Source organism: Etheostoma cragini, chromosome 15 (genome assembly GCF_013103735.1).
Source record: "Etheostoma cragini isolate CJK2018 chromosome 15, CSU_Ecrag_1.0, whole genome shotgun sequence".
NCBI lineage: Eukaryota > Metazoa > Chordata > Actinopteri > Perciformes > Percidae > Etheostoma > Etheostoma cragini.
The window spans coordinates 22,738,776-22,766,299 of record NC_048421.1 but is presented as its reverse complement, the minus strand read 5'-3'; the positions used below and the strand labels follow the sequence as shown (position 1 = coordinate 22,766,299).

The following is a 27,524-nucleotide window of genomic DNA, read 5'->3' as shown; positions in this document are numbered from 1 at the left end:
TTAGCAGAACTTACTGTACCCCACCCCCCCCAAAAAAAATACCCATTCTGAACCAGAAAAAAAAACCTGCTCAAGTAAAAGTACTAATACCACATACTAAAAAATACTCTGTTACAAGTAAAACTCCTGCATTAAAGATGTTACCCACATATTAAAAAATACTCTGTTACAAGTAAAACTCCTGCATTGCAGATGTTACTTAGGTAGAAGTATGTAAGTATCATCAGGAAAATGTACTTAAAGTGTTATAAGTAAAAGTACTCAATGCAGAAACATCCTCACATTTTGCAGTGGAAAGGATCTAAACAGTGTGATTTAATGGTCGAATCATTCAGGCTGGACGTGTAGGCCGCTATATTTTTTATTTTTGGCTACTTTCATTTTTAATAAAACATCAGATTTTATAAACTACATGTGTTTTGTGTGCAAAAGTTTTAATGTGCGCAGTAACCAAAGCTATCAGTTGAATGTAGTGGAGCAAAAAAAAAAATGGAAGCTGCCAGAGTGGAAGTAGAAAGTGCCATGAAGACTCCAACAAAGTACAAGTACCTCAACATTTGTACTTAAGTACAGGAGTAAATAAAATAGTCCGTCTATCTCTAATTCACAAAGGCTCAGACCCACAGAGACACACTGAGCCCACCGATCACACGCTGTACCGGGGTGTGTCCTACCCTGACGGTGCCTCCACCCTACATCTTGTTGTCCCGGCGGAGGACAGCCTTCTTGATCTCCCTCAGCAGAGTTTCCTTGTTGGTCTTTATGTTGGCTTTCGCCGTCGCCAACACAAAGTCAATCTTCTCCTGGTTGTAGGGACGCTGGAAGGTGGAGAACTTCTCCATGTTCGCTTTGAACTCCGCCGCATCTACAGATCACAGGAAAGACCTGTTCAGTTCAGGCTCCAATTGAGACGATCCTCCTTGGAAAAACCCCTTGATGGGTCAGTAAGGAGGTAGGGTGGGGTTGGGGCATAGGTATAACACACACAGGACTTCCCAAAAGTAGTAGGATTTTTTTACTTTTTGGGGAACAAACTGAGGTATTTCACGTTCTGCAGCACGTCCTTAACCCTTGTGTTGACCCGTTTCAGTGTTTTATATCAGAAATATGGATTTCTTTCAACCAAATTGACCAAACATAACATGGATGATTCCATCCAACATGCTTCATATACAATGAATGATTACTTTTATTGAATTTTGGGGTGTTTTATTTCATCATTTGAATTAATAAAAAAAAAAAAAAGGTTTTAAAACAGTATCTGGACTAAACTTTGACGTTGGCCAACTCAGCATCGTCTGATCTCAACTATTAGTCAAAATAATTCATAATTTCTGCCTTTTTAACTAAAAACATGTGTATAATTTGACATAAATGAGGTTTGTTGACCATGAATTCCAAGAGTAAGTGTAAAACCTATTATTAAACTAGCTCAGGTTTGTTTTTTTAAAACACCAAAAGCTGGAAAAAGTGAATCAGAAAAAGCGACAAAAACATCGGAAAATCACAATAAAAATATTAATTTTCAATTTTGACCTGGAAGGGGAAGTTCATGGTTAAAGGAAAGACAACACAAGGGATAACTAGAAACAAAGAGGCGTCTGCTTATAACCCATCCACAACCTTTTTCCTGAACTTAAAGGTCACACATCATGCATTTCTGGGTCATTTCTTGTCATATCTACAATGTTGTAATGTTGGATTTTCATGTTTCATGTGTTTTTTTAAGCCACTGCGGTGTTAGCATTGTCGCATGTAACCAGTGTTGGGCAAGTTACTTTCAAAAAGTCATTAGTTACAGTTACCTCATCCAAAAAGTAACTAAATTAGATACAAATTACAAAAGTAACTAGTTACTTCCGAAAGTAACTACTACTACTACTTTCAAGTACATTTTTAAAATATAACCCCACCTCCACCCCTCTTTAACGGAACATAAAATACATGTGCATGATCAATTATTTATTGTAAATCTGAATATTATAATGAAATGGACATTTAATACAGTACATTATTAACAGAAACTGTACACAAATCTAAACTTTTAATGTTGCTGTGGGACAAAGTAAGACTAGCCTCTAATCAGATGCCATGTATGTGTAGATATTATGTCTAGTGGATAGATACAAATACAGCATACAGTAGATGTTTTGGAACTTTTGATATTTATTGCCCCTCAAGAGGCCACAACTGGGCAAAATTAAATAATGCTTGTTAAGCACTATAGCAAAAGTATATAAATATATACAGTATATGTAGTGCAAATAACGTAAGTGGCTTGATGGTTATACTTTTGCGCCTGTGTGTGTGTGTGTGTGTGTGTGTGTGTGTGTGTGTGTGTGTGTGTGTGTGTGTGTGTGATAGAGCAAGGGAGAAGTGAGAAAGTGACAGTGATTAGCTTCGGAGCGAGTAGCCACTCGTGTTTTCTGACCAGGGTGGGGAATCTTTAGTAGGAAAAGTTACACAGGTTACCTTTTCTAAGTCCACCCACAAACTTTTCCTAAACCTAACTGCGTCGAAAGTGACGCCAATAGTCCCGTCTCAGCGCGTTTTGATAAAACGTGTTAAGATCTGACTATAAAGAAGACTTTTAGTGAAAATAACAACGCCAAAGGTACCTGACCAAGCTTCTGTGTTTGACACAAGGGGAGTGAGAATTTGTTGCCTTAATGGCCTTTTCAGACTCCCCTGAAAACGCTCCCATAGGTTGTTTGTACAAGCAGCTCATTACGACCCATACTTATAGTGGCCAATTATGATGGGAGCTAAGGAGGAAGTCAGGTGAGGTGGTCTAATGAGCAAGAAAGTCTTTGTAGGGAGGGATGGGTGAAAAAAATCACAGGACTATCCCCCAGGAAACCGCTGTTCACGTCCTGTTTGAAACCAAGAGTCAACCAAAGTCATTTTGAACCTACTTACCAATGTAGTAACTGGCGAGTGAGACCATAAACTTATTGTGAAAATGTTTACTTAGGATATAAATCAAGTGAGAAGTATGGCTCATTTGCCCATAAACTCGAAACAGACTTGTTTTTGCAACCAGTGGAGTTGCCCCCTGCTGGAAGGGATAAAGAATGCAGGTTTAAGGAACCGGCAAGCTTCGTCCATTATTGTTTTACAGTCTATGTTTTGCCTCCAGAGCAGTTCTGCTTCTGAGAAGAAAAATCTTGAAAAGAAATCTGCGTGTGTGTGTATTTGACCTTTGCAGTTGTGTCTGTTGAAGAGCGGCATGTAAACAATCGTGGGTTCCTTCTCTTTCCCCTCCAATACGTAGCAACCCTTTGGCCAGTCTCCGTCCTCCAGGATTGTGGCGTCTATCTCTGGGAAAGGCTTATTCACCTCGGCTGCATAGTCTCTGGCAAGAGTCAGAGTCTGTGAAGGGAGGAGAGGGTCAACGTTTCTTTCACACCTTTCATGCTCGTTGGCAATGAATCATATGTGCAGGAACGAGACAAGGTGATACTGATGAGTCAGTTAAATTACATGTACACAAGTTGGAGCATTCATTGCACTAGGGATGTCACAAGAACAGTTACTTTGGAACCAACTCGGTACCAAAATTCTGACGTTACTTTACTTTTCGACAGTACCATAGGTACCAGGGGATGTAATCCTTCCTGATCTGGCGGGGGGCAGTATATACGCCTAGTGTTACACATTTTCTAGACTGAATGTTCAAGTGGCGGCTGATTGTCTATCAAAGAGGGGAAGCTCCTCATAAAATGGTCCATTCATTTATAATGTTACAACAATATATATAAGAATGTATATTATATGATAACATAACTATTATACTAATTTATAATATCTGTGAGATGGTTCTATCAAGAGGCAAAGCCAGCACATTTTCTTTGTCACAGCTAACGTCATACCAGGAGAGCTGAAAAGACCTGTTACTTTTCCCTGTCTTTTGTACTAAATCGAGCTTAGGTTTTAAGTAAATCCATCGTAGGTGTTAATAAATCAATCTTAGGTGTTGATCTGGCCTGCTGTTTAATTTGAAGTTTTTCCTGGTAACAAAGACTTTAAAATGGCGCCAAAATCCTGTCAAAAAATATTAGCATTGTCGGCCATTGTGTGCAGTTTGCTAGCTGGCTAGTTCACCCCTACAGCACTAGCCTAGCCTACTGTATGAATGAATGAATTAACAAACAATCAAACAAAACAATATTAAACTCAAAAGAAGAATTAGGCTAAACTAAAATGTTTACAGTACAAAATCGCTGTCAATTGAAAGGAGATGCAGTCTTTGGACAGACCCTCCAATCACCACGCAGAAGCCCGGCGTCCAGGCCAGCCCACACCTCCATTGACCCCCAGAGACGCTGAGCATCCGTGGGCGGGACATGATCGCAGCATTTATCCAATGACCATCTAGTTTTGAAGCACTTAAAAAAACTGTTCAAAGTCCACGGAAGCTAGGCTTCAACGGGGAAATGCACTGTGATGCTACGGGAATGTATGAGAAGGAAATCGAGTCAGCTGATCCTGAACAAAATCATGTAAACTGCCCAAAACATAAATACTACTACTACGTTCCTGAAACACACAGAGCACCTTGGAGGAACAAAAAAGGTTGTACGCAGTGATGGCCGAATGAAGCTTGGTGAACCAGTGTCTTTATTTTCTGAGCCCACTAGATGGCGCTCTCTGTTAAACAATAGCTTGAATATATACTGAATTGCAATGCCTTAGGCATTTCTCTTAAAACCAAGAGCGCCTTCTAGTGGGCTCAGAAAATAAAGACACCAGTTCAAGAAGCTTCATTTGGCCATCACTAGTTGTATGTATGTTGTATGTTTCATTTCCACTTTTTAGAAACAAAAGCCCGCACCATTTTCCTTTTCATTCCTTCACGGGTTCTTCTGCTTCTTCTTCTCCTCCGGGAAAAACACACCCACGTTGCATTGTGGTATATTGCAGTAAAATGTAGGCTACATTGTATGTACAGTCAAATTAGCAGTGCATTTTGGGTATTTTATAGTGGACTACATAGTGAATGGAATTAAAAGTAGAGAATTCAACACCACTACAAAGTTGCGGACACAGTACGTAGTGCACTGTTTCTGCGCTAGGGAACGGTTTCAAACACAGCTTCCTGCCTCGTGATTGGTTGCCCTGCTGTGATGTGTTCCACCTGTTCCTCAGCCCTCGCGTCACCTGTCCCTTGTTGTCCACCCTCGTTACCTCGTGTACTTAGCATCTGTGTTTTCTTGGTCTGTTGTCCAAACGTCATCCTTCCATGTGTCTTTTTCTGCGCCTTTCACCTATGTATATGTTTGTGTATTTATACGTTTAACTGCAATGCAACTTTTATTATTTTAATCTTTTTATGAAAAGCACTTTGAATTGCCCTTTTGCCGGAATGTGCTATACAAATGAAGCCGCCTGGCCTTGCCTTTTTGGTGTGTTTTCAGTTTTACTTGAGCATTGGTTTTTGTTTGGCTCTCTTTTGCAGGTTTGTAGCTGCCATTTTCAGGACACCTTTTGTTTGTATACCATTTGTAATCGTATCGCTAAACCTTCAAAAAAGTTCCTGCTGCTTTGACCTTTACCCTCTGCATTTTGGGTCCAAGCTTGCACAATACCTGAAAAAAGGTGGCGCTAGAAAAACTGCAGTCCACCACTGGTGGAGATGTTGATCTGCATTGTCAATGAATAGGAAACACAGCCAAGAGCTGGATAGAGCAGTTAGGAATAAAAAGGTTTTTTTCAACCCTGCCTACATTTAGAGGTGCCGTCTGTGGAGAGAAGGTGGAACAGATCTAGTGTTTAGGTATGTGTCCATGTTCTAAAAGTACTATACTGAAAGTGTTTGACCAAAACGCCGCCAAACACACAGACTGTACCTCAAACATGTTCCCGGCGCTGTACTCTGGTGCAATGATGAGGTCAATGTCTCTCTTTTCTCCCAGAAATGAAGGGTATCCTACGTTAATCAGCAGCCCGGCGTCCGTCAGGTGGAATCTCTCTGTGGAGCGCAGGTAAGGTGGAACCGTGGAATCTGCCCAGCAACAGACATCCAAACTTTAGGCAAGCTTGTTTTAACTTATCTACATGACATTTTTTTTCATTATTGTTTTGCATTTGCCAAATACTGTATGTTCTGGAAGTTGTGAACAAAACAATTATTCACTTGAGGTTATTGTGTGCAGTGTTAGTTGTTCTGTAGTCTCTCTTTGCCTGACCCTCCTCCAAAAGGGCGCCGAAGGAGAATCAGCATTCCGGGATGGGAAGCAAACATGCTCTGGGTTATTGGCATTTCTTTAAACCAATCACAATCATGTTGGGGGGCGGGGCCAAACTCAGTGCAGAACCTCTGCAAACTTGCGCGAGATAAAACTCAGATTGGACAGATAGTCTAGCTAGCTGAGGAGCAGTTAACCGTAGTCCTCATAAATCCAGTAAAATTTCAAATTCCAACATCATGAAAGCAGAAGGAAATGGAAAATGCGTGCATTCCTGCAGCATCGGATCAATCCCGGAAGTGGAAAGAGGAATATAGACTAGTTGTTTTGTGAACATAAGTTGGCGGTGGGATGGGTAATGGCTCTTTACACTAAATTTGCAATAAGGGGCTGTTCACATAATGTGACCGGAATTTAATCCATCTTTTGGTTTTTCCTCCGCCAATATTCAGGGGCCAGCCTTCATTTGTTGGTGTTGACCACTGTCCAAGACATGGCTTTGATTTGAAGAAATACGGTTAGCGTATTCTCCAAAACGTCAAATTATTCCTTTTTTGAAAGATAGACAACATAGCGTTTTTTTACTACCACTATTTTTAGTCTACCACTATTGCTGAAGAGGTCGGTCTTCTCACCTTGGTATTGGTAGAGGAAGTTTCCGGTAGTTCCCCACTCCCATTTTATAATCAAGGGTAGTACCTGCTTAGCAAGCATAGAGACTGGGGGAAAACACAATGAAAAGAATTACTCAGGCGTATTAACATCTCATTGAAATCAAACAGGTCTGTTCATACCAGGTCCGTCCTCCAGACTCTGGCTCCAGGTCTGGACCGCGGCCAGCAGCTCCAGACTCCACTGGCCAAGAAGTCTTTTTCTTTCCTCCGAACTCTTGGACTCCAGCCACACGGACTTATTAAGATTTTCTATGTCTGGAACAAATAAGTATCTAATGGACTCTGTGATTTTAAAACAACATTTTCTGCGTCATTATTTCATCACTGTTACTTTCTTGATATCAGTAACTACAATTGGATTTCACAGTGAAGTTTTATGGTAAATCATCATTATTACCTCTAACTTCTAGTATTTTCTGCAACTTTTCCAGGTCAGACAGAGCGGTGGGATCCTTAATGGTGCTTCTGGTCAGGGCTACAAGTGTGTTAAGAGCATTGTACACACGCAGGTAATGTTCAGCAGCCCCGTCTATCTGCCCAGGCACTGAGAGAAAAAAAAACACACACACAATATCTCTGCTGCTTCAAAAAAATACATTTAAGTTAGCCTATGTATGACAATTTCAAACTGTGATTACCATTCAGCCAAGGAGGGATGAAGTCTCTGATTATCTCCTCATGAGCCAACGCACAACCCAGAATACCTGCACGGTTTCAACACACACACACACACACACACACACACACACACACACACACACACACACACACTTTCAAATTTCAAAATTTCAAAATTTACCCGTGACCTATTGTTATTGTTTTTAAAACCATTCTCAAATTAAATTTTACTTCATAACCTATTGACAATTATTGTCTTTATCTAAATTTCAAACAATTGAAATAAGTATATATAGTATAGTATAGTATATAGTACAGTATATAGTATATAATATAGTATGTTTAGGGAATGCAATCATTCTTCTCTTGGAAAAAACAAATAGTCATATCCAGAATAATTTTCTCAATAGTGTGAGGAATACATATTAATCACAAAAAATAAGGTAAGGCCGTTGATTTTCAGGTACAAAAAAATGTATACTGATATAGGTCAATTTGACCTAAATACCATAGCGGCTCGTTAGCTGCTAAAGGCTTCACTATGTTCACCAGGCAGCTAGCTGCTAACTTGGTGTGTCTGAGTTGAGCAGGAAGGGAACAGTGGGTTCAGCAGAGCGTGTTCGTTAAAAATACTCCTTTGAGAACATAAATACTCATTTGAACTATTTTTGATCTGTTCAATCTTTGTTGGGAGTCGCACATAAGCAGTACCTGGGTAAGGACTACTAGCCAGTCAGAAGCAGAGTATGAAGACGTGTCCCGCTAGCAGCTAGACGAGCATTATAACGTGTTAAAAAGTGATGCCTGATGTTTGTCTCTGAAGTAAAGGCTGGACTACAGTAGAGCTGTTTGGGGTAGTTTGTGAACAGTGTTTTCCGTTGAAGATGGTAAGTCCCTTTTGGGGGGGGGACTTTGGGCTTCTTCACTTTGTAAACCTATAACATGCACAAAAAAGATATATAACACAATAAATGAAAGCCAAAAAGCATAATGTGAGCACTTAGTACTTGAAAATATGTATTGCTGTACACATTATTCCCACAATGTTAGAGTCTATCCAGATAACACATCTGAATTTGTGTAATTTAATAACCACAGCAGTTAGTAGTTTAGGGAGTGTTTCATCTAGAGAAATTTCAGTCATGTGACCTGTATGGTTTCATTTTACCGGTCACATGGGGAAAAATTCAAAAAAACACATTTCCTGTGTGAAGGGCTTTTGTTTTGAAAGCCCTGTGCTTCAGTGCATCAGCCGTATTTCCCCGTTACCATTGCTTGGGCTTTGACTTTTCTTTCAAAAGGAATAAAACATGATTGTTCATTATTCACAACCCGGTCACAAACTGTCACGTTATTTTTGATTTATTGATTCATGTACAGTTGACGATTTTCAAAACGTGACCATTTCATAAACTGCCGTGACACGCAGGACGGTGACAGAGACTCGCACCGGGACACAATCCAATGTTTCTGGGGGACACGACAACGGGGAAATGAAACGCCACACACCAGGAAACCCTGCAACAATGGGCCGGTTGTGGTTGGCAGGAGAATAACTCTGAAAGGAACTGCAACACGCCGGACGCGATCCCCGGTCTCCAGGGTGAAAGTCCTGTGTTATTTGATCTGATTTCTACTTGATTCTGACCGGAGACTGACCAAAAACTCAGACTGGAGGTACTTGATGATCAAATGTGTCAACAGGGTTTAGCACTACTTAAATTACTTCAAAATAAAAGCCTGGTATGAATTAGATTACTGTAAGTCCGTACTGCTCTGTGAACACACAGACCTTGTAGTTTGACCATGTCCATCTCTGGCTTCCCCTCTAGCAGCTCTCCATTCTTAAATTTGCTGCCCAGGAGGGACGTTGAGATGAAAAGTCCCAACTCTGTGAAACCAGCCTCGTGCGGACTCACCTCGAACCATTTACCTGAAAGAGAGTAAGTCTGGTCAAACTTGCAATAAGTCATTGCAACGTGGATGGTGCAACAAGGCAGGGCTAATTGGTTCTTTAAGGGAATTATTGTAAAAATATACAAAGAATCTGTTTACGGTTTTTACTCTCCAACTGAGACGTTCTGTGACGTTCTTTACACATAGCGATACACTAATAAGATACACTGCCATTTTCTTTAGCGGGTTGCAAATATTCCACCAAAACAAGTTCCTTCTAAATATTTTTAAAAAGAGCCACCGTCGCAGTGTCCGGCGCTTAACGCCACCCAAGACCATTGTGATTGGTTTAAGCCTCAAATTGACCCGTTTTTCTATGTCAATGTTCGTTTCAATTCCCAAAATGACATGATTGATTCCACACAACGCTCTTTGGTAAGTACAAATCTCTACTTTCATTTATTTTGGGGCGTCTTATTCAATTTTGTAGCATGTGAAAAAACAATTGAAGGGGTTTTGAAATAGTATTATAGTAAAAGTTGACATATTCCAGTCTCCATCAACATACGTTCCTGTAATTTTAGTCGAAACAATTCCTAATTTCTGCTTTTATGACTCAAACATTAGGTATAATTTCCTAAAAATTAGGTTCATTTGGCATAAATTCCAAAAAATAACTGTAAAATTAAAGTTAATAAGTTAATGTTACGTAGTTTTGAACATTGAAAAAAGTATAAAAAGTGTTAAAAAAAGAGACAAAAACGTAAGAAAAAGTATTAAAAAAAACAACAAAACGTCAAACGTGTTAAAGGGGCAAAAACTTAAGAATGATTTTCGATTTTGACGGGAAGACAACCCAGCTAACAACCCAGAGCGTGGTGGTATTTGTGGTGTAACCAGACCTTACTCCCCAGCGCTGTTGAGATAGTTCTGGCTATGTAAGACTACTAAGCTGCTACTGGGTCATGTGTACTGTATGTGTACCTTGTATGGGCCCGTTGGAGTAGCTGTACTTCTCTATGGCGCTGTAGATGGGGTAAGGGTTGGTGGCATTCCTGCTGGCTTCATCTGAAAGACGCCGGATGTCCATCTGATGCAAAACAGTATGTTTCTATGAGGGACTACACAATAATAAATCTTCATTATAGAGTGTGCTCCGTTTCAACGGCATCTCATCGGTTTGTCTGAGTGTGTATATACACATACATCAGTATATATATTACCTCGGCATATAACAGAAGTGTATTTTCTTATATCTTTTATACATTTGATCTATTCCTTATTCTGAATTTCTCCAATATAGGATGCACAAAGTCTATCTTATGGGGGAAGAATGGTGGTTGAAAGTCTAACAAGGTGCTCTTTTGGGCAGGGGAAATCCAATAGTACCAGAAAAGCATGAAAACCAAGGCCCTCTTGTGGAATAGAATATTAAAACCTTTATTTATTTGGCTAATGCATATTGATAAAATATAACACGGCACAAAATATAGGGCACACAGACCTTTAGGGTCTAGAGAACGCCTGTGTGCTGCAAGAGTGCCTTGGTTTTCATACTGTTCTGGTACTAAAGTCTACCATATCTCTTAAATGGTATATCAGAGTAAATGTGTGTGTGTGCCCTGGTACCTGTTTCATGATCCCAGCAGAGGTCAAAACCCCCCAGACATCGCTGAGAGAGAAGTGCTCCTCCCTTGCCCTCTCACCCAACCAGGCCAAAGCCTCCTCCAGCTGAACCCCAGGGCCCGACAGCCTGGACACTGCTGCGTCCAGGTTGGCGCTCCACTGTGGGTCGCCGTAGATAGAGGACATGGACCTATCACAGGGGACACATAGGTCGAAAGGAACTGTCATGGAGAAAAACTGATCAAAGTTGTCCAATTGAAATTTAAAGATGCAATGCTTGTATTACAACTCTAACTCGTGCATTGAGTAGTCCATATCGACGACGTTTCACTTTTGGGATTGCTGGATTGCTGGATGTCCCGCTTTTCCGCCGGATGTCCCGCATTTCATTTCCGAAAAAATGCCACTACACCAGAGCATATTTTCCCCCCCTCCTGAAATGCCATGTGGACTATGCATACCCTCCATAGGGAGGAAGCTATGGCAATGCCAGACTATGCATTGAGTGACATGTATGAAAACCTCTCACAAGCTGCCATACAGTAGGTAGCCTATGAACGGCACAGTGAATTCATTTTTTGTTGTTTTCTCAATCTATAGCTGAGTGTTAACTTATGGAGGAATTGAAGGGCCATAACTAAAAAGAGTGTCCCTGACCTGCATCTCTCCAATTCATGGTAGGGACGTCATTTAAGCTCGGAAAGTTGACTTTCAAACGTGGCCATAATGCTATCTTGTTGAATCGTGTACCTTTCGTTCCTTCGTTTTTCGGAGTGAAACCGAAGAAGAAGAAAAAAAAACGAGAAACCACTTGTTTTTTGTTTTCCATTTTAAAAAACAAAATGGAGAAAACTGATAACGGGTCGTTTTCATTCTCCGATTCGCCACCTAAATGAAAAATCTAAATTTTGGATAACAGGATCTGGCGATTCGTTTTGTTTTGCCTGCCTGCGGGAACGTCTCAATCGCTCTGTTGGAGCTTGGCTCCCACTGTGCCAAGAGTGTATGGCTGCAGCCTGGAGACCTCCTGTCTCAAACCCTCCCATTTCATTGATAATAATATTAAATATTGTTGGACCTCCTCCTTTCTGAAATCGTAAAACAGTTAAAACTCTATCAGCATTTAACGATGACATTTGTTTAAGCCATATTACCACATCACCCGAAGTCTATGCCTCCTCAAATTAATATTGGGATTGTGCAACAACGGTTACCAACAAAATAAGTGATAATCAATCTGCATTCATATTGTGGAAAAATTTGCTCTTGAAATACAAAAAAAACACACAGGATTTAAAGCATGGTTGTCATGGCCACCGACTTTCTCGGTAGCCTAGGTAATATCATTCCACCGCTGCCGTAGCCCACTACAAGGAACCAATGATAAACTATTGCAATGCAATGCAAGGGTAGTTTCATTTCCAACATTATTCTATCAACACAGACATTTACATCGATAGTCTGGCATTATAATAATTTATTTGCCTCGGGGGTACTGTGGTGTGGGTATTACTAGTTTGGCACCAGAAGGACTGGATAAACACGGTCTCCACTGACTAATAATCTATGACCCCACAGTTAACTGTTGGCTCATTTTGTGGCTATATAACAACTGTTACAGTGGCAAGTTTACACAGTTAAATACAGCTTTAAATTAAATGTGCCCTGACAAACGTATTTCATTACTTTGAGGTAATGTCCAAAGTTCTACCATAGACTTTGAGGAGAAAATGCCTTGGTTACCTTGTTTCAAGCAATTCTGGCGTTGTATAGAAAGTCTGCAGGAAGACTCAGCTGCATTTGTGCCAGTTCTCATTAATATTCAAACAGCTAAGCTGATTGAATCTGATTGGCTAACACCTAGCCAATAGGGGTGGGGGCGAAAGTTGCAATAATATCGTATCGTGGCATAAGTATCGTGACAATATCGTATCGGGAGGCTGTGCTAGCCAATGAGAGCTTGGCTATCAGCACCCTTTACCCAGCTTATGAATAGTAATGAGCTCAGGCAACATGACATCAGACTGACCAGCTGTTGTGATTGGCCTGATTTCTCCTCTTATTTCTTTCAGTGGCTAGAGCTGACAGAGGAGGTAGCAGTTCATCTTCACATTCAACACATAACAGACACAAATATGGACCTCACAGATTTCAAAAAATGTTGCAGGGCATCTTTAAAGAATGTTACGCTTACTTTCTTCACAATAAAGAATTGAATCCAGTCATTTTGTTCTGGCCCGTCCACCTGTTCCAGCTCTCATTCATGCATTAACTTTGTGTATTTGTGTGTAAGTGTGATTGTTACCATGTCGATCCAGAAACCGATCCCAGGTAGAGCAGACTGTCCAACAGATGTTCCTTTTCCATCTGATAGAGGGAACCAACCAGACCCACGGCTGCCCTCTGACCCCCACCTGATGCCAACAGAGCGATGTGGGGAACCGAATCCTTGTGGAAACAGGATGGAGAGAGGGTTACTTTGCCTACGTCTTTGTGGCTTAGCCGATTTCAAAAAGGTGGTTAGGAAGAAGGAATGTAGGTTTTTGAATCAAGTATCAGATCTTCAGACGGGAGGTCAGCAGAGCTCAGTCTTGGTCCCGTGGTACAAAGCATATACGTTGTCACAGAAATACAAAATGGAGTTTTAACTGAGACATACTAAAGCACATTTTTCACATCAGATATTATTCAATATTGTTGTTACAAAGTTGTTTAATAAAGAAGGCCAAGAAAGATGTAAAACGATTAACCCTTGTGTTGTCTTCCCATCGAAACTGAAAACACTTTTTTTGACGTTTTCAACACTGCGTAACACTAACTTATTAACTCCTGTTTTACAGTTATTTTGGGAATTTATGGTCAATAAACCTCATTTATACATTTATATTTTATGTTTGAGTTAGAAAAGCCGAAATTAGGAATTATTTAGGCTAAAGTTAAAGTATGTTGATGGATAATCACAGACTGGAATACGTCAACTTTTACTCAATACTTTTAAGACAATACTTTCAAAAACAGTATTTTTTAATGCCTTAAAATTGAATAAGACCCCCAATATGAATGAAAGTAGAGATTTGTACTTGCCAAAGAGCGTTGTTTGAAATAATCGTGTTATTTTGGGTAATTACAATTGGGTAGTAAAAAAGAACCAGCTAATGCTCGTGCTAGCTAGCTTGTTTGGCAAGGTGCTTTTGTACATTGAATAAGATAATTGTAGGTGAACAAAGTGTTCCATTTCCTACACATCGAGAGAGTCCAAGTTGAAAGGAACATGGCAACTTATTGGGACTTCAGCTTATTCACCGTTACCCCCAGAGTTAGATAAGTGGATACATACCTTTCTCAACTCTGTGGGTGCTGTCTGACACCCCTAGCATTAGCTTAGCCTAGCAGGTAGCTGCAGGTAACCGGCTCCAACTAGCCTACTGCTCCCAGCAAGTGACAAAATAACACTAACATATTCCTGTTTAAATTTTGTGATTTGTATAGTCACAGCATGTACAGATAACAAGGTCACATGAGACACAGCCATCTTCTAACCGCATACTAACTGGAACTGAGCCATCATTAAGGTGATTAATTTCAGCTGTGCTTTTCCTGCTATGACAAGTCAAAATGTCCGCCTTGAAAAAGGTCCATTTAAATGTACACAGTGTCATGGTTAGCATTGCTCAATCCTAAAGCATTGAAAGTAGCAATTGAGACCATAAACTGGTTACGAAAATGTTTACTTCTTTTTTGAAATTAGTGTTGCCTCCTGTTGGAAATAAGACATATGAATAAGACATTTGATGTCGCATATTAAAAGGTCCCATGGCATGAAAATGTCACTTTTGTGTTTTTTTAATAATAATATGAGTTGCCCCAGCATGCCTATGGTCCCCCAGTGGCTAGAAATGGAGATAGGTGTAAACCGAGCCCTGGGTATCCTGCTCTGCCTTTGAGAAAATGAAAGCTCAGATGGGACAAGCTGGAATCTTGCCCCCTATGAGGTCATAAGGGGCAAGGTTAACTCCCGTTTCTCTGCTTTACCCGCCCAGAGAATTTGGCCCACCCATGAGAGAAATACGTCATGGATTTCCAGTGAGCAAAGTGGCAGTTGGTCAAGGCCACGTCCACCCCTTCCCAACCTCAAAAGCTACAGACTCAGAAATGGCAAATACTAAGGAAAGCTGAAGAGACTTCAAATATAGAAATTAGGGGACCACTAAGGTCTATATGAAAGAGACTTCAGATACATTATTAGAGGACCATTATGGCCTCTACAAAAGAGACTTCAGATACAGTATAAGGGGACCACTAAGGTCTATATAAAAGAGACTTCAGATACAGTATTAGGGGACCACTAAGGTCTGTAGAAAAGCATCCAAAAAGCACCATGTCATGGGACATTTAAATTGCATTTCTCATATATAATATCAGTCTTTCAGATAATATCTAAAAGCATCTGTAACAAGTTTCAGCAGTACACCGAATATCACCTAATCATTAAGCCAATTCTCATGATTGGGATTACAGTTGCTGGCTTTGAGTTATTTCTGTCGCGCAGGCTCAGAGCGTACGTGGTAGCATCACATCAGTTTCAGTCTTTCTCTGTGTGTTCAAGGGCAAATTCCAAGACAAGGACGATGTCTGGCGATGCATTACTTAACAAAAATGCGATTGTTCTTTGATGAAAAAAGAAAGAAAATAGAAACAGAAAGACAAAAAAGAAATTGTCTATCCTGAAGTGTGAGAGGTTTTTGTTCTTACTGTAGTACAGTTGATTCCCAGGCTGCTGAGGGACTCCAGAACTACCAGTTTCCTCTTGTGAACATAGTCCTGTTCCCCAGCACACAGAGACTGGGACTGACGGACGGCTTTCTGGACATCAAAGACAATTAACTCAATGAGACTGAATAGGTAATAATACTACATATTATTCATAAGGCACCTTTAAAACAGACTGTATCACATGGGAAAATCAAGATCAAAAGACAATCAGCAGAACATGAAATGAAATCAGACCACAAAGCACAGAGCATTAAATAGAATAACATACCCAACAGCAAAACAAAATACTTTATAAAAACTAATACACAAATATAAAAATATATGCATCTCTTGGAAAAAATAAAAAATCCCAGTGTTGAAGACCCAATGTGTCAAAGACCCAAATATTATCCAATAATATCCTTTACTGTAGTCGTGCGCTTCTGAAAAATAAAATCTTATGCCTCATAAAACAATTTTTTTTGTTTAATCCAAAGCAGTTTTCCTAGTGAATTGAAAGTGTATAACCAAATGATGAAAAGAAATTTGTAAAGGTTTTAAACTTGTACCTCTTTTTGCGTTTTTGGACTGAGAAACCTTTTTTATAGCTCTTTTGTTAGAGATGCCTCAAATAATGCCTGGACAATCGTGGTATCAGGGTAGGGAAACCTGATTTGGAGTATTTTCCTGGTTAAAGGACATGACCGAGCGAGTTGAATACACCCATCCTAGTACTTCGATACAACCTAAAAGCTTTGCCTTGCATGTCTCACCTCAGAAGCGGCTGTATTCCCCTCCGTGTTGTTCACTGCCTTTGCCAGCGCTACTGAAATCACAAGCAAAAGGCAAATCCATGAGCCTAAAAAAGTATTTCCAGTCTCCATATTGTCCACCGTTTTTGCCAGCACTACTGAAATCCACAAGCAAGAGACAAATCCCTGAGCTTGAAAAGGTATTTCCTGCCCCTGGCATGGTGGCAGCCATCAGGGATTAACAACATCCTGCCTTCTTCTGACTTCACTGCAGTTAGTACATTTCTGTTCCATTTAGGAACAGATACTGGTTCCTAAATGGCTTCTTCCTTTAACTTTGAGTCACATACAACATAAAATCCTACTGTTTATGTCATACTTGATAGCTCCAGGTCAATACAGTGTAGGGATTAGCTTTGGTTCTTTAGAATGAGAAACAGAAAAGGGTTTATTGCCCCAATATGTTGCACTTACGTGGAAATTGCCTTGGTGATTGGTGCACATGTGAACAAGCATAGTAAACATGAAAGAAAGAAAAAAATACATGCAAAATAACTGTTTTGCATAAGAAAAAAAAGAGGCTGAATGGATTGAGCAGTGTTGTAGTCGAGACCAAGTCATCACCAAGAACAGAACATGCACAAATAATACAGATTATAGTCCACCCAGTACTTTTCAAATACATATAAAGGGCTAAAAGTAACCGTTTTAGTGAACTGCAAACATATATAAACTGGGTGATACACCTTTAACAGACTACACACAGTCAATGGGAATACATTTTTTGTTGATGATCACTTTTAGTCACAACACAAGCACTTCTGATTTTTGTACCCTTGCTTTCAATTGTAATAACATAGTATTCTTAGGCTGATATCTATACCAATATAAGCTACTAATGATCATGATGTATTGTAAAAACAAGCAATTCTATGTGAAACCCCAAATTCTGCTTTTTCTTCATAACCACACTTCAGACATCTGACTTTGAGATTGGAAGTGTCCGCAGTCAAGCTCCTTAGAACAAATTTGTCAGTCTAAAAATGAAAACAAGCGGGGAACAAAGGTTTTATGGAAACTGAAACTTAGAAACCTTGAAGAAAAACTAAACTGAACTACCGTATATGGCCAGGTTAAAAACTACTGCTATACAATAGTTACCGTAAGTCAGGTAATTTCAGAAAATGACATCACTTTGCTGTAATGTAGCCTTTAAAAAGCCATTTACAATATCTAAAATTGAAGCCTAAAGGTAGCCACACACACGCATACAAATATTTCGTATATCTATATATAGGGGTAGAGAACCATCAGACCCCCCCCCCCCCATGGAGTATAGACACCGGTGGGGGCAACAAAGGGGCCCGAAGACCAGACCGAAGGAGGCTCCGGACCGGTCAGCTGGAGTAGATGACTGGAGGTGGAGGGGGGGGTGGAGGTGGAGGGTTGCACTCTTTGCCTGCAACGACAGCTAGTAGGAAAGGGGGAAACATGATGACTCTGGCTCCAAGTCTGTATCTCTGCAGCTTTGAGAAAAAAAAATAAAAACACATGTACAGTATGTATGGTTTTACCAACCTGTGTCAACCTGTGATTACCATTCAGCCAGGGAGGGATCAGCTCTTCGATCGTCTGGTCTAGAGCCAACGCAGAACCTAAAACCCCTGCCTGGTGTCAGCACACACACATACACACATGCACACAAACACACCGATTGGCAAAGACGGATAACATGCATGTGTGATCAATCCAAAGTATCAATACCTCAATCAAGCGTTCTGTAGGGATGTGCATCTCTCCCTTGTGAGACAATCCTATAGTTATGTAGATACATATGCTACGCTACGGTTCAGGGACGGTACATTTTAACATGAAAAGATTTAGTGCCATTCCATTCATTGTTGAATGCGATGGACGTGATTTAGGTAAGTGTACAGAGATAGATACATGAAAAAAATATATAGCAGTATTCCAAATCGAGAAAAAATAAGAAAAAAAAGGTAAAAGACAGGAGGAGAAGAAGAAGACATTTTATTTCAAAAGAAGCTGGAGGCAACAAAAAAAATCTAATAAAAACAAAACTGGTTAAACATTTCAAAATGGCGGGTTTGTTTGGGAGAGCCCTGTCTGTCGCTAGCAATGATGACGGTGATTAGTGATGATTCTCTCTGACCAATCAGCAGTCAGCAGGTTTTCACGCCTTTCCTTCACTTCACTTACATTTGCTTACTGTAGCTATGTTACTTTATACACTTATTTTACTTTAAAATTTGAGTAAGCAACGGCAACTAAATAATTTCCCTGAAGGGAACAATAAAATATTCTGATTGTGTGACTGTAGGAATGAAAATTAACACTAGAGGTCCATGTTACCCATGTTTTGGCTTGTATCAGTATGGAGTTTTCCCGGTATAGTTTCCATTGCCAGAACCCTGACAGGTAGTCCCATTCTATTCAAAATAGCAATAACACATGTTTCTAATTATGTTTTTAATCTAACGAATGTGTTAAGACTGTTCTGGATTGATTTTAATATATGGAATGCTAAGAAAGCAGTCACACTGAGTATAAAGACGGCTCTAAAAACACACATACAAACCATAAAAACAGCAAAAAGTTAGGAATGAACACAAAGCATAGTTATTAATATCCTATATTTGAAGGAATTATTCCAGATTTGGGGAATGTTGCTTATCTGCTCCCTTTCCAAGGGTAAGGTGAGTAAGGATCAGTCAAGAATAGGGAGCTAGGGGGCCTTGGTCTAGAGTGGCTCCAAAGGAGTAACCACCACCAGAATCTAACTACTCCACCCCCCCAGCCTGGGTCCACTTTTGTCCAAAAGTAAAGTCAAATTCTGGATGACAGAAGGGGAAAAAAATCTCAAAAATGGGTTTTCCAAAAGCTAAAGAGGGATTCTTCCCTTTGGGTTTTTCAAAACTTAGAGAACTCGGTTTGGGATCAATTTGATCCACACAACAACAACAAAAACACAGGATTATCCTTGTCCCAGTTGGGATTTTTCAAATTGAACTGGGTAAAGAACAAATCTTACTTACCCAACTGCACAGAAAAGACGGAGTGCAGAGATGTAAATGATTTTTGACTATTGCATAGTATTGTTTTGTAACATAAAATATGGAATGCAGAATGTGTATTAGTGTTTCTTAAAGGAAAACAAACCATGGCTATATGTGGCCCCCGGTATTTGCCTACCTGTTCTTTGCTAAGAATCCAGATCCAGATTCAATTCTTTTGAAAAACTGCAAGATAGCTCAATCCAAGATATGCATTAATTCTACCTTAAAAAGGTGTGATGTCACATGATTTGAAGCTACATTTGTTGTCACGTACAGCAAACATCTCACCATCTGCTAGCTGCCTGTCCCCTAAACACACCGTAAAAAACATCTCATTATCTGCTAGCTGCCTCTCCCCTGAACACACTGTAAAAAACATCTCCTCACTATCTGCTAGCTGCCTGTCCCCTAAACACACCGTAAAAAACATCTCATTATCTGCTAGCTGCCTGTCCCCTGAACACACCGTAAAAAACATCTCATTATCTGCTAGCTGCCTGTCCCCTGAACACACTGTAAAAAACATCTCCTCACTATTTGCTAGCTGCCTGTCCCCTGAACACACTGTAAAAAACATCTCCTCACTGCTAGCTGCCTGTCCCCTGAACACACTGTAAAAAACACGGTCTTTGTAGACAGCCCGGGGTCTACAAACGCCAACAAAAATAAACCGGCCCCACATGCACCACGAAGCATGCAAACCGTGTTTCAGTGTTTCAGCCAATAACCAACAATGACTGGGGGTGGGGGGGGTTAGTGCGCGGAAGCGCAGAAGGGAGGGGGAGGCGCAAGCTAGTCTTGTTTTGTTTGGACATACTTTGAATGTCAGTAAGAAGTAACGTCACCCAACATCGCTTAGAGCACCTTTAACTAACACCCAGTTATACAAAGGCTTCATAAGTTTGTTAACTGAAACAAGACATATGTGGTTCCAAAAATGAATATTCATGAAAATGAAAAGTTTAAAGACTGGAAGTGTCTGAAAAGAGGGTGGCTATAAACGTAGGTGAATCAAATTATTATTATTTTTTTTTTATTACACTCCCAGCTACTTAAAATCATGAAATGAAAAGGGGAAGTGGGCAGAGGGAAGCTGTGGATAGGCAATCTTACTCAGGGTGTGTTCATCAACTTACCCTCCTGTGGAATTATCACTGGAAACTGTGTCCCAGTGTAACGAAAACATAAGAAAACGTTAAAATCATTGATTAAAAAGCGTCAACAAAAGGCTTGATTTTCAATTTTGACGGGAAGACAACCGAAGGGTTAAAATCTTAAAAGCATAACCCGGGATTTTTACCCCAATGGTCACAGAGAAGGTCTCATGGAGCACCTGACAGACACCAGAGGCAGCCATGTTGGCACAGGTGCCTTAGACAAGCTCAACTAATGAGGGGGTTTGGTCTGGGTGGGGGGGGGGGGGGGGGGGGGGGGGGGGGGGGGGGGGGGGGGGGGGGGGGGGGAGCTAATTGGATACCAGGGAGGTGTGTTCAAGAGCGCAGGGCTGAATACCTCAAGTTCTGCACACATGCAACACCCACAGCATTAGCTTAGCATCATGACTGTAACAGTTTGAGTTCAAACTAACCACAACGGATCGAAGAATAGTACCATTTTCTTTGTGATAACCGATGTACTCGATTTTTTTATTATTCAATTCAAGCACATTCAAAGCAATCTTGCACAAATGTATGGTCTGAAATAGTAAGCATAGTAAGTCATAGTAAAATGGCGGTTGCTAAGAGTTGAATGACAATTAACTAAAGATTAATTCATTATCAATTTACTATCTATTAATGATGGTTATTATAAAGTGTTACTGATTGATCATTTAATGTTGCTTTATTTGATAAAAAATCCAGGATGTATTCTGGGTCCAATAAGAGACTGTCTTCCAACATAACCCTCATGTCCTCATGTTGTCCTTGTGTCAAATTGACCCGTTGTCCTATACCAATGTTCTTATTAATTCCCCAAAATAACATGATTGATTCCACACAACGCTTTGCCAAGTACCAATCTCTACTTCCATTCATTTTGGGGCGTCTTATTCAATTTTATAGCATTTGAAAAAAAATGTAAGTGCTTTTGAAATAGCATTGAGTAAAAGTTCACATATTCCAGTCTGTGATTATCCATCAACATCCATTCCTTTAATTTTAGTCTCATTAATTCCTAATTGCCCCCATCACACTGAAGCACATTATGAGAAAACAGAAAGAAAAGGACATGCACTGCACACAGTACAAATTCAGGAGAAGAACTAGAGAAGCAATGGAACAGCATTCATAAGGAAACAGTGAAAACCATTAGCTTAACAGATTTATTTTCATATTTAGGACCACGTGTTATTTTGATTCATGAACAGGTTGAGAGACGCAGGATTGTGGCTTGATCACATGGCTGAGTTCTCTGCTACAGCCGCTTCCTTTTCCTCACCTGAGAAAAGAAAACCTCGGTTCACGACTCCAGGTCTTTGAAGCAACGCTGCACACTACAGTCCCCAACACAGCCATCAAGGTGAATGTATGTCTCCGAGACAACAACAACAACAACAACAACAAGGACTTACAACGGATTTTGGTATATTGTAGGATAAGATATGTCTGTTACATGTGTATCAGAAGGTTTCAAGGGAACCTGAAGTGTCTTTGCTTGGAGTCGACAGCATCGGGCCGGTGACACACTTGGGAATCCACTTAAGGACAGTGGTGGAGGCCAACTCGCCCCCCTTTTCCTCAACTCGCTCCTGCAAACAGTGAGTACACAATGAGTTTGTGTACGGAAGGAAATGCTCTAAAATACTGGGTGTCAATGTGACACATGATTCTGGTTGATTTAGCAAGGTAAGCACATACACATTTCCATCTTTATGTTTTCACAAATGCCAGAGGGCCTCCCTGGGATCAGTAAGCAGTGGTAGAATGTAACGAAGTACATTTACTCATACTGTTCTATAGTACAAGTATTGAGGTACTATTGAGTACTATACTTGACTCTGTTCTTTTCATGCCACTTTCTACTTCTACTCCGCTACATCACAGAGAAATATTGTACTTCTTACTCCATTACTGACAGCTTTAGTTACTCTATTACATTCATCTGACAGCTTTAGTTACTAGTTACTTTAGTCACTAGTTACTTTAGTTACTCCACTACATTCATCTGACAGCTTTAGTTACTAGTTACTTTAGTTACTCCACTACATTCATCTGACAGCTTTAGTTACTAGTTCCTTTAGTTACTAGTTACTTTAGTTACTCCACTACATTCATCTGACAGCTTTAGTTACTAGTTACTAGTAGTAATTCCGGCACACTAAACACATGTAGTTTATAATCTGATGTTTTATTATAAAGTAACCTAGCAACAATATAATGGCCAACAAGTCCAGCTGAGATGATGATGCCATTACACAATTAGTTGAATTTGGATCGTTTTAAAACTACTTTTTAAAATTTGAGGATTTTTCTGCATTGAGTACTTTTTTTGTTTCTTTTTTTTCCACACTTAACATGGACGGTTTAATTCTACAACGAGGCGTCCAGCTGCTTCCAAACACTGTAAAACATAGTGCTATAAAACTAGTTCTGTTATTGTGTACTGTGTTAACACATCGTGGCTGCTGTTCCTAAGAAAGAGTGTGGTGTTGATGTGAAACCACCTGCTCTGCCTGCTCCACCTGCCGGTATTCCCCATGCTGCTCACAGCCGATGTCGAACACGTACTTCCCCGGGCCGCACGGCTGCAAAAGAACAGAGGGATGGCAGAGACAGCTCCAACACCGGAGACACTATCTGCTTCCATCATCATCACAATGGGACTAAGCCTGGAACATCATTGTCCACTACAACTACTACTAGGACATCATTGGCCAATGAATGAATTAGCTAAGGTCTTAAGGCCTATGACTGGTAGTTGTTGGTTTTGTTCAGATATGCCAAATAGTAAGAGATTAGTGCTTGGACTATTTCTTTTTATACCCATTCCAGTTGTTATTGTTGGCATTTGACCCCATACACATTCACAGCGACAAAAATGATGGGGAGGGGGGGGGGGGAGACAGTTAGTCCAGTTGTTTTATGATAATAGAGAGGCGTGGTTTACTTCTGTGTACCTTTGTTATTACACTATCTGGGTCACATGAAAAGATGGATCCTGGGACTCATTCAAAACTTTACTTTGTTTATAAAAGTATTACATTAACACATCTTTTTAAATTTGACTGAAAGAGACAATTACATTGTTAATTTCAGTTATTACGGAGACAATTAATAGTACAGTAGCATTTGGAATTGTTACAGCTCCAAATGTGACAGATCACAACGATACTAAGACAGCCGTCACATAAAGTCCAACTACGGTTTATTACAATTAGGATTCACTTTAATGACTCAGCAGAGGCTGAGTCATTAAAGTAGAACTCACCTTATTGTTGACAAAGTTGCCCTTGTATCTGCAGTTGGAGTAGATGTACTCTCCAGCTGCCTCCATCTTGCCATTCACCCAGGTGCCCCGGTACTGGGCGCCCGTCTGCTGGTGGTGGTAAACGCCCTGGCCGTGGCTGCAATCACATGACGTCAAGGTTACCAGCCAGTTTCAAATGGCCATTTTCTGTATTGAATTAGAATGGACTTGGAAATGTGCAGGTAAAATGATGTTAAAACTAGGCTCAATATATGTAAATAGATACTGCTGTATAATGAAAATACAACATTTATTTTTCCTAGATATCTAAAATAACATATTTCTATTTCTTTCCATTTTTCAAACTATAGATATAGTGTACCTGACGTGATGCATCCACTCTCCAGCGTACGTGTCTCCGTTGGGGTAGGTGTAGACCCCGTGGCCCTGTCTCTGGTCCTCCACCCATGACCCTGACGCACCCAAAGGGACAGCGATGAGAGTTAGTTCCTGAAGCTTCAGCTGGACCCTTGTCAGCTGAAAACCTCACACACTGATGAACTCATATCACACCTTCATATTTAGAGCCATCTGGATAGTAGAAGGTGCCCTGTCCATGTTTCATGTTCTTGTGATAGTCTCCCACGTATCTCGCCCCATTCTTGAAGCGATATGTCCCCTTTAGACAAAACCGTGAAACAGACAGTTATTTTCCACTTGATGCAACGGAAACCTTCTGTTGCATTTCATCACAGACTGAATATGTATCTAAAAACATTAACACCATTTCTTTAATTCAAAGTGCACATAGTATTTACATATACTGTACATAGTATGCTTGCATAGTAGGATTGTCATAGTGACTACAGCTGTAGAAAACGGGAAGAAAACACGCAGCTGTCTTCGAGAATATCTCTTCTTTTTTTTAAGTTTTTCATTCAAACGTTACCTATCTGGTCTTTGGAGTCTTGTTTAAGAAAAATAGACAGTTTTGTTGAAAACTAGTAAAATCCCATAAATGGTGTTATGAGCATGCTTGATCTGGCAGCCTCCTGTTTGAGACTCTGTATGATGTGTATACCTCATTTTAATAAGTTCATTTAATGACATGCCCACGATTAATCAATGGGATGTAATGGTGCACTGGGTTAGTCTGCTGAATTTATGTTACTACGTTTAGTCCGGGCCGAACCGTCCTCTGTCTCCGTCTAATCTCCGTCCCCGTCCTCTGTCTCTGTGTTGGTGTCTGGCAATGAGAGACTAAATATACAAATATACAAATAGAAGTAACGTCAAAGAGATAGATAGATAACGTTAGACTGTCACAGGAAGAGCAACTTTCTCTCCTTTGCTTTTCCGTAGCGGGAAACAACGTTCAAAACGCACGCAAAGTTTCCTCAAACTAGACTCCAAAGACTCCTTAACAGAGATATTCTCGACAACAGCTATATGTTCTCTTGCTGTTTTCAAAACCTGTCGTCACTATGACAACCACATATGCATTTAGCTGAAAGTTTACAGGTAACAGGGTCGCTCATATATATATATATATATACTCGGCACTGTAGCTGGGCTTTAACGGTCCTGACGTTACCTGTCCGTGCCTCGCACCGTGCTCGTACTGTCCCTGATAAACGTCCCCGTTGGGCAGGACAGCCTTCCCCACTCCGTGTCTCTCTCCCGCTTCATTTCTGTCTCCTTCATATCCTTGCTAGACTCAAACACACACACACACACACACACACACACACACACACACACACAACAGGTCAGCACATGCTAGCGCTAGCAGCTAACGTTAGCTTCCCATGCTATCATCTCACCACGACTTTACTGCGCTCATCATCAAAGTCATCCGAGCCGACGTCCGACATCTTTCTCTCTCGTGTCTACTTCTACAGGCTACTGCAAACCGTGCGCGCTCCGGTAGTTTACGGTTACCGTGACAACGGTCAGTCCCACGTGACCAAGAGAGCCGAAGGCTCTGCCACGTGACTGTGTTTCACCAATCAAACGTTGTTGTGATATCAGAAGTAAATATAGATTTTTTTGTTTGTTATTAAATTAAGAGACTCAAGGTAAATGTTAACTTCAATTTGAAAAATTCAAAGCAGGGGTTTGAATTAGAGAACTTGGATTTATGAATATGAAATTTTCCCAGTAAAATGAAAAGATTCATAGTATTACTTCAATTTCTATCTTTACATTCAAACAATGTCATAATATGTTTCCCTTCTAGTGTAATTGTAAGTGATGTTTTAGAAATCAAATAATCTTCTAAACCTAAACAACCAAAAAACAGGTGAATTAACGATTCTGGTTCAGTTTTACAAAAGCTACAATATTTGTCAATTGGCATGAACTTTGAAATGAACAAGTTTGTATATTTTACGTAGTATTTTTAAATGTAATTCCCTCACTTTGTTTGAAAATACAATATTTAAAAGGAACAAGCCACGCCCTATGCCAGTTAATGTCGTTAAAATGAAAGGTCCCAAAAAATTTACCACGATGTTGTATGTATATATGTACGTTTATTCGTACAATTCCTGCTCATAACATCCGTGCCATTTATATAAAGACTGAAATTTAAATCCGGAACTTCATTTTGTTTTTTATAACTTTTCATTAACTCTAATATAGCATTAGGTGTTATGGTTTGGTGTTTTTTGTTTGGGTTTGTTTTCCCGTTTTGGCCTCCCTGTGTGGGTCTCCGTGTTTTCCCCGGTCCTGTCTCGTTTTTCCCGGTAAGCTTCTGTATGTTCTGTTTCCTGTTTTATTTTGGTAGTATGCTTTCCTGTCTTGTCTAATCCTGTCTTGCTTTACTTTTGCCAGTGTGATTGTCCAGCCCCGCCCTAATGTGATTCACCTGATGTCTCACCTGTTCCCCGTTACCTCATGTCTTTAACCCCAGTGTCTCCATTGTCTCTTGCCAGATCCTTATGTTGTGTCGCCGTGTGCGTGTCCCTGCCAGTCTCCTGGGATTTCTCCCCAGTGCTTTGTCCGTGAGTTGTCTCGGTTCCCCTGGGATCTCTTTCCCCTTTGCTGCTCCCTTGTTTTTTGGGTCTCCAGAACCCCAGACCTGTGTGGAGGTTCCCGGATGTGGCCGGCGCCTCTTGCTATTGAACTGAACTGTGTTACAATAAACTGCTGTCTATTGATGCATTTGGGTCCTGTCCGCACCTGTCCCGTAACATTAGGGATAGAATTGAAGACTAAATGATATTCTTTAAACGTAATCGGGAATGCCTTCTCTCTGACAAAGGAATCGTAGTTTAATAATTGGCTATTAAAGCCAAATAGATCCTTTACGAAGATAATACCTCTATCAATCCATTTGTGCAAATACAGTGACTTGTTCCTCTTAGTGATGCATTCATTATTCCACCAGATGGCTTAGTGTGGAGAAAAGTTGGGAGAATGACACAGCTTTCCATGCCAATAGAGCTTGTGGATAAAAATAGGATAGTTTTAACGGCAATCTTGTAATATTATAGTTCCAATTCAAAACAAATTTAAGACCTTCTTCACTAT

The 27,524-nt window shown here is 40.3% G+C and overlaps 2 protein-coding genes across 4 annotated transcripts; both read right to left on the bottom strand.

Annotated features, from left to right (window-relative positions):
* Positions 1–590: 590 nt before the first annotated feature.
* On the bottom strand, positions 591–16,786 carry LOC117957742 (cytosolic phospholipase A2 gamma-like). Of its 3 annotated transcripts, none has more exons than XM_034893744.1 (13): positions 16,528–16,786; positions 15,755–15,865; positions 13,308–13,450; positions 11,006–11,192; positions 10,361–10,466; positions 9,273–9,413; positions 7,501–7,566; positions 7,260–7,406; positions 6,968–7,117; positions 6,824–6,907; positions 5,850–6,004; positions 3,201–3,372; positions 591–865 (listed from the first exon to the last, which is right to left on the bottom strand). In XM_034893744.1, exons 1-13 carry the CDS (start codon positions 16,636–16,638, stop codon positions 693–695), a joined length of 1,746 nt encoding a protein of 581 aa, XP_034749635.1. In that variant the 5' UTR covers positions 16,639–16,786; the 3' UTR covers positions 591–692. The 3 variants fall into 3 exon arrangements, with proteins under 3 accessions (XP_034749635.1, XP_034749637.1, XP_034749636.1); XM_034893746.1 differs by having other exon boundaries at positions 6,983–7,117; XM_034893745.1 differs by having other exon boundaries at positions 7,266–7,406.
* A 5,151-nt stretch (positions 16,787–21,937) lies between these two features.
* On the bottom strand, positions 21,938–25,938 carry LOC117957746 (radial spoke head 1 homolog). The gene is made up of 8 exons (XM_034893752.1): positions 25,814–25,938; positions 25,585–25,698; positions 24,564–24,669; positions 24,373–24,463; positions 24,012–24,147; positions 23,248–23,328; positions 22,224–22,332; positions 21,938–22,022 (listed from the first exon to the last, which is right to left on the bottom strand). Exons 1-8 carry the CDS (start codon positions 25,862–25,864, stop codon positions 21,979–21,981), a joined length of 732 nt encoding a protein of 243 aa, XP_034749643.1. The 5' UTR covers positions 25,865–25,938; the 3' UTR covers positions 21,938–21,978.
* Between the last annotated feature and the right edge of the window lie 1,586 nt (positions 25,939–27,524).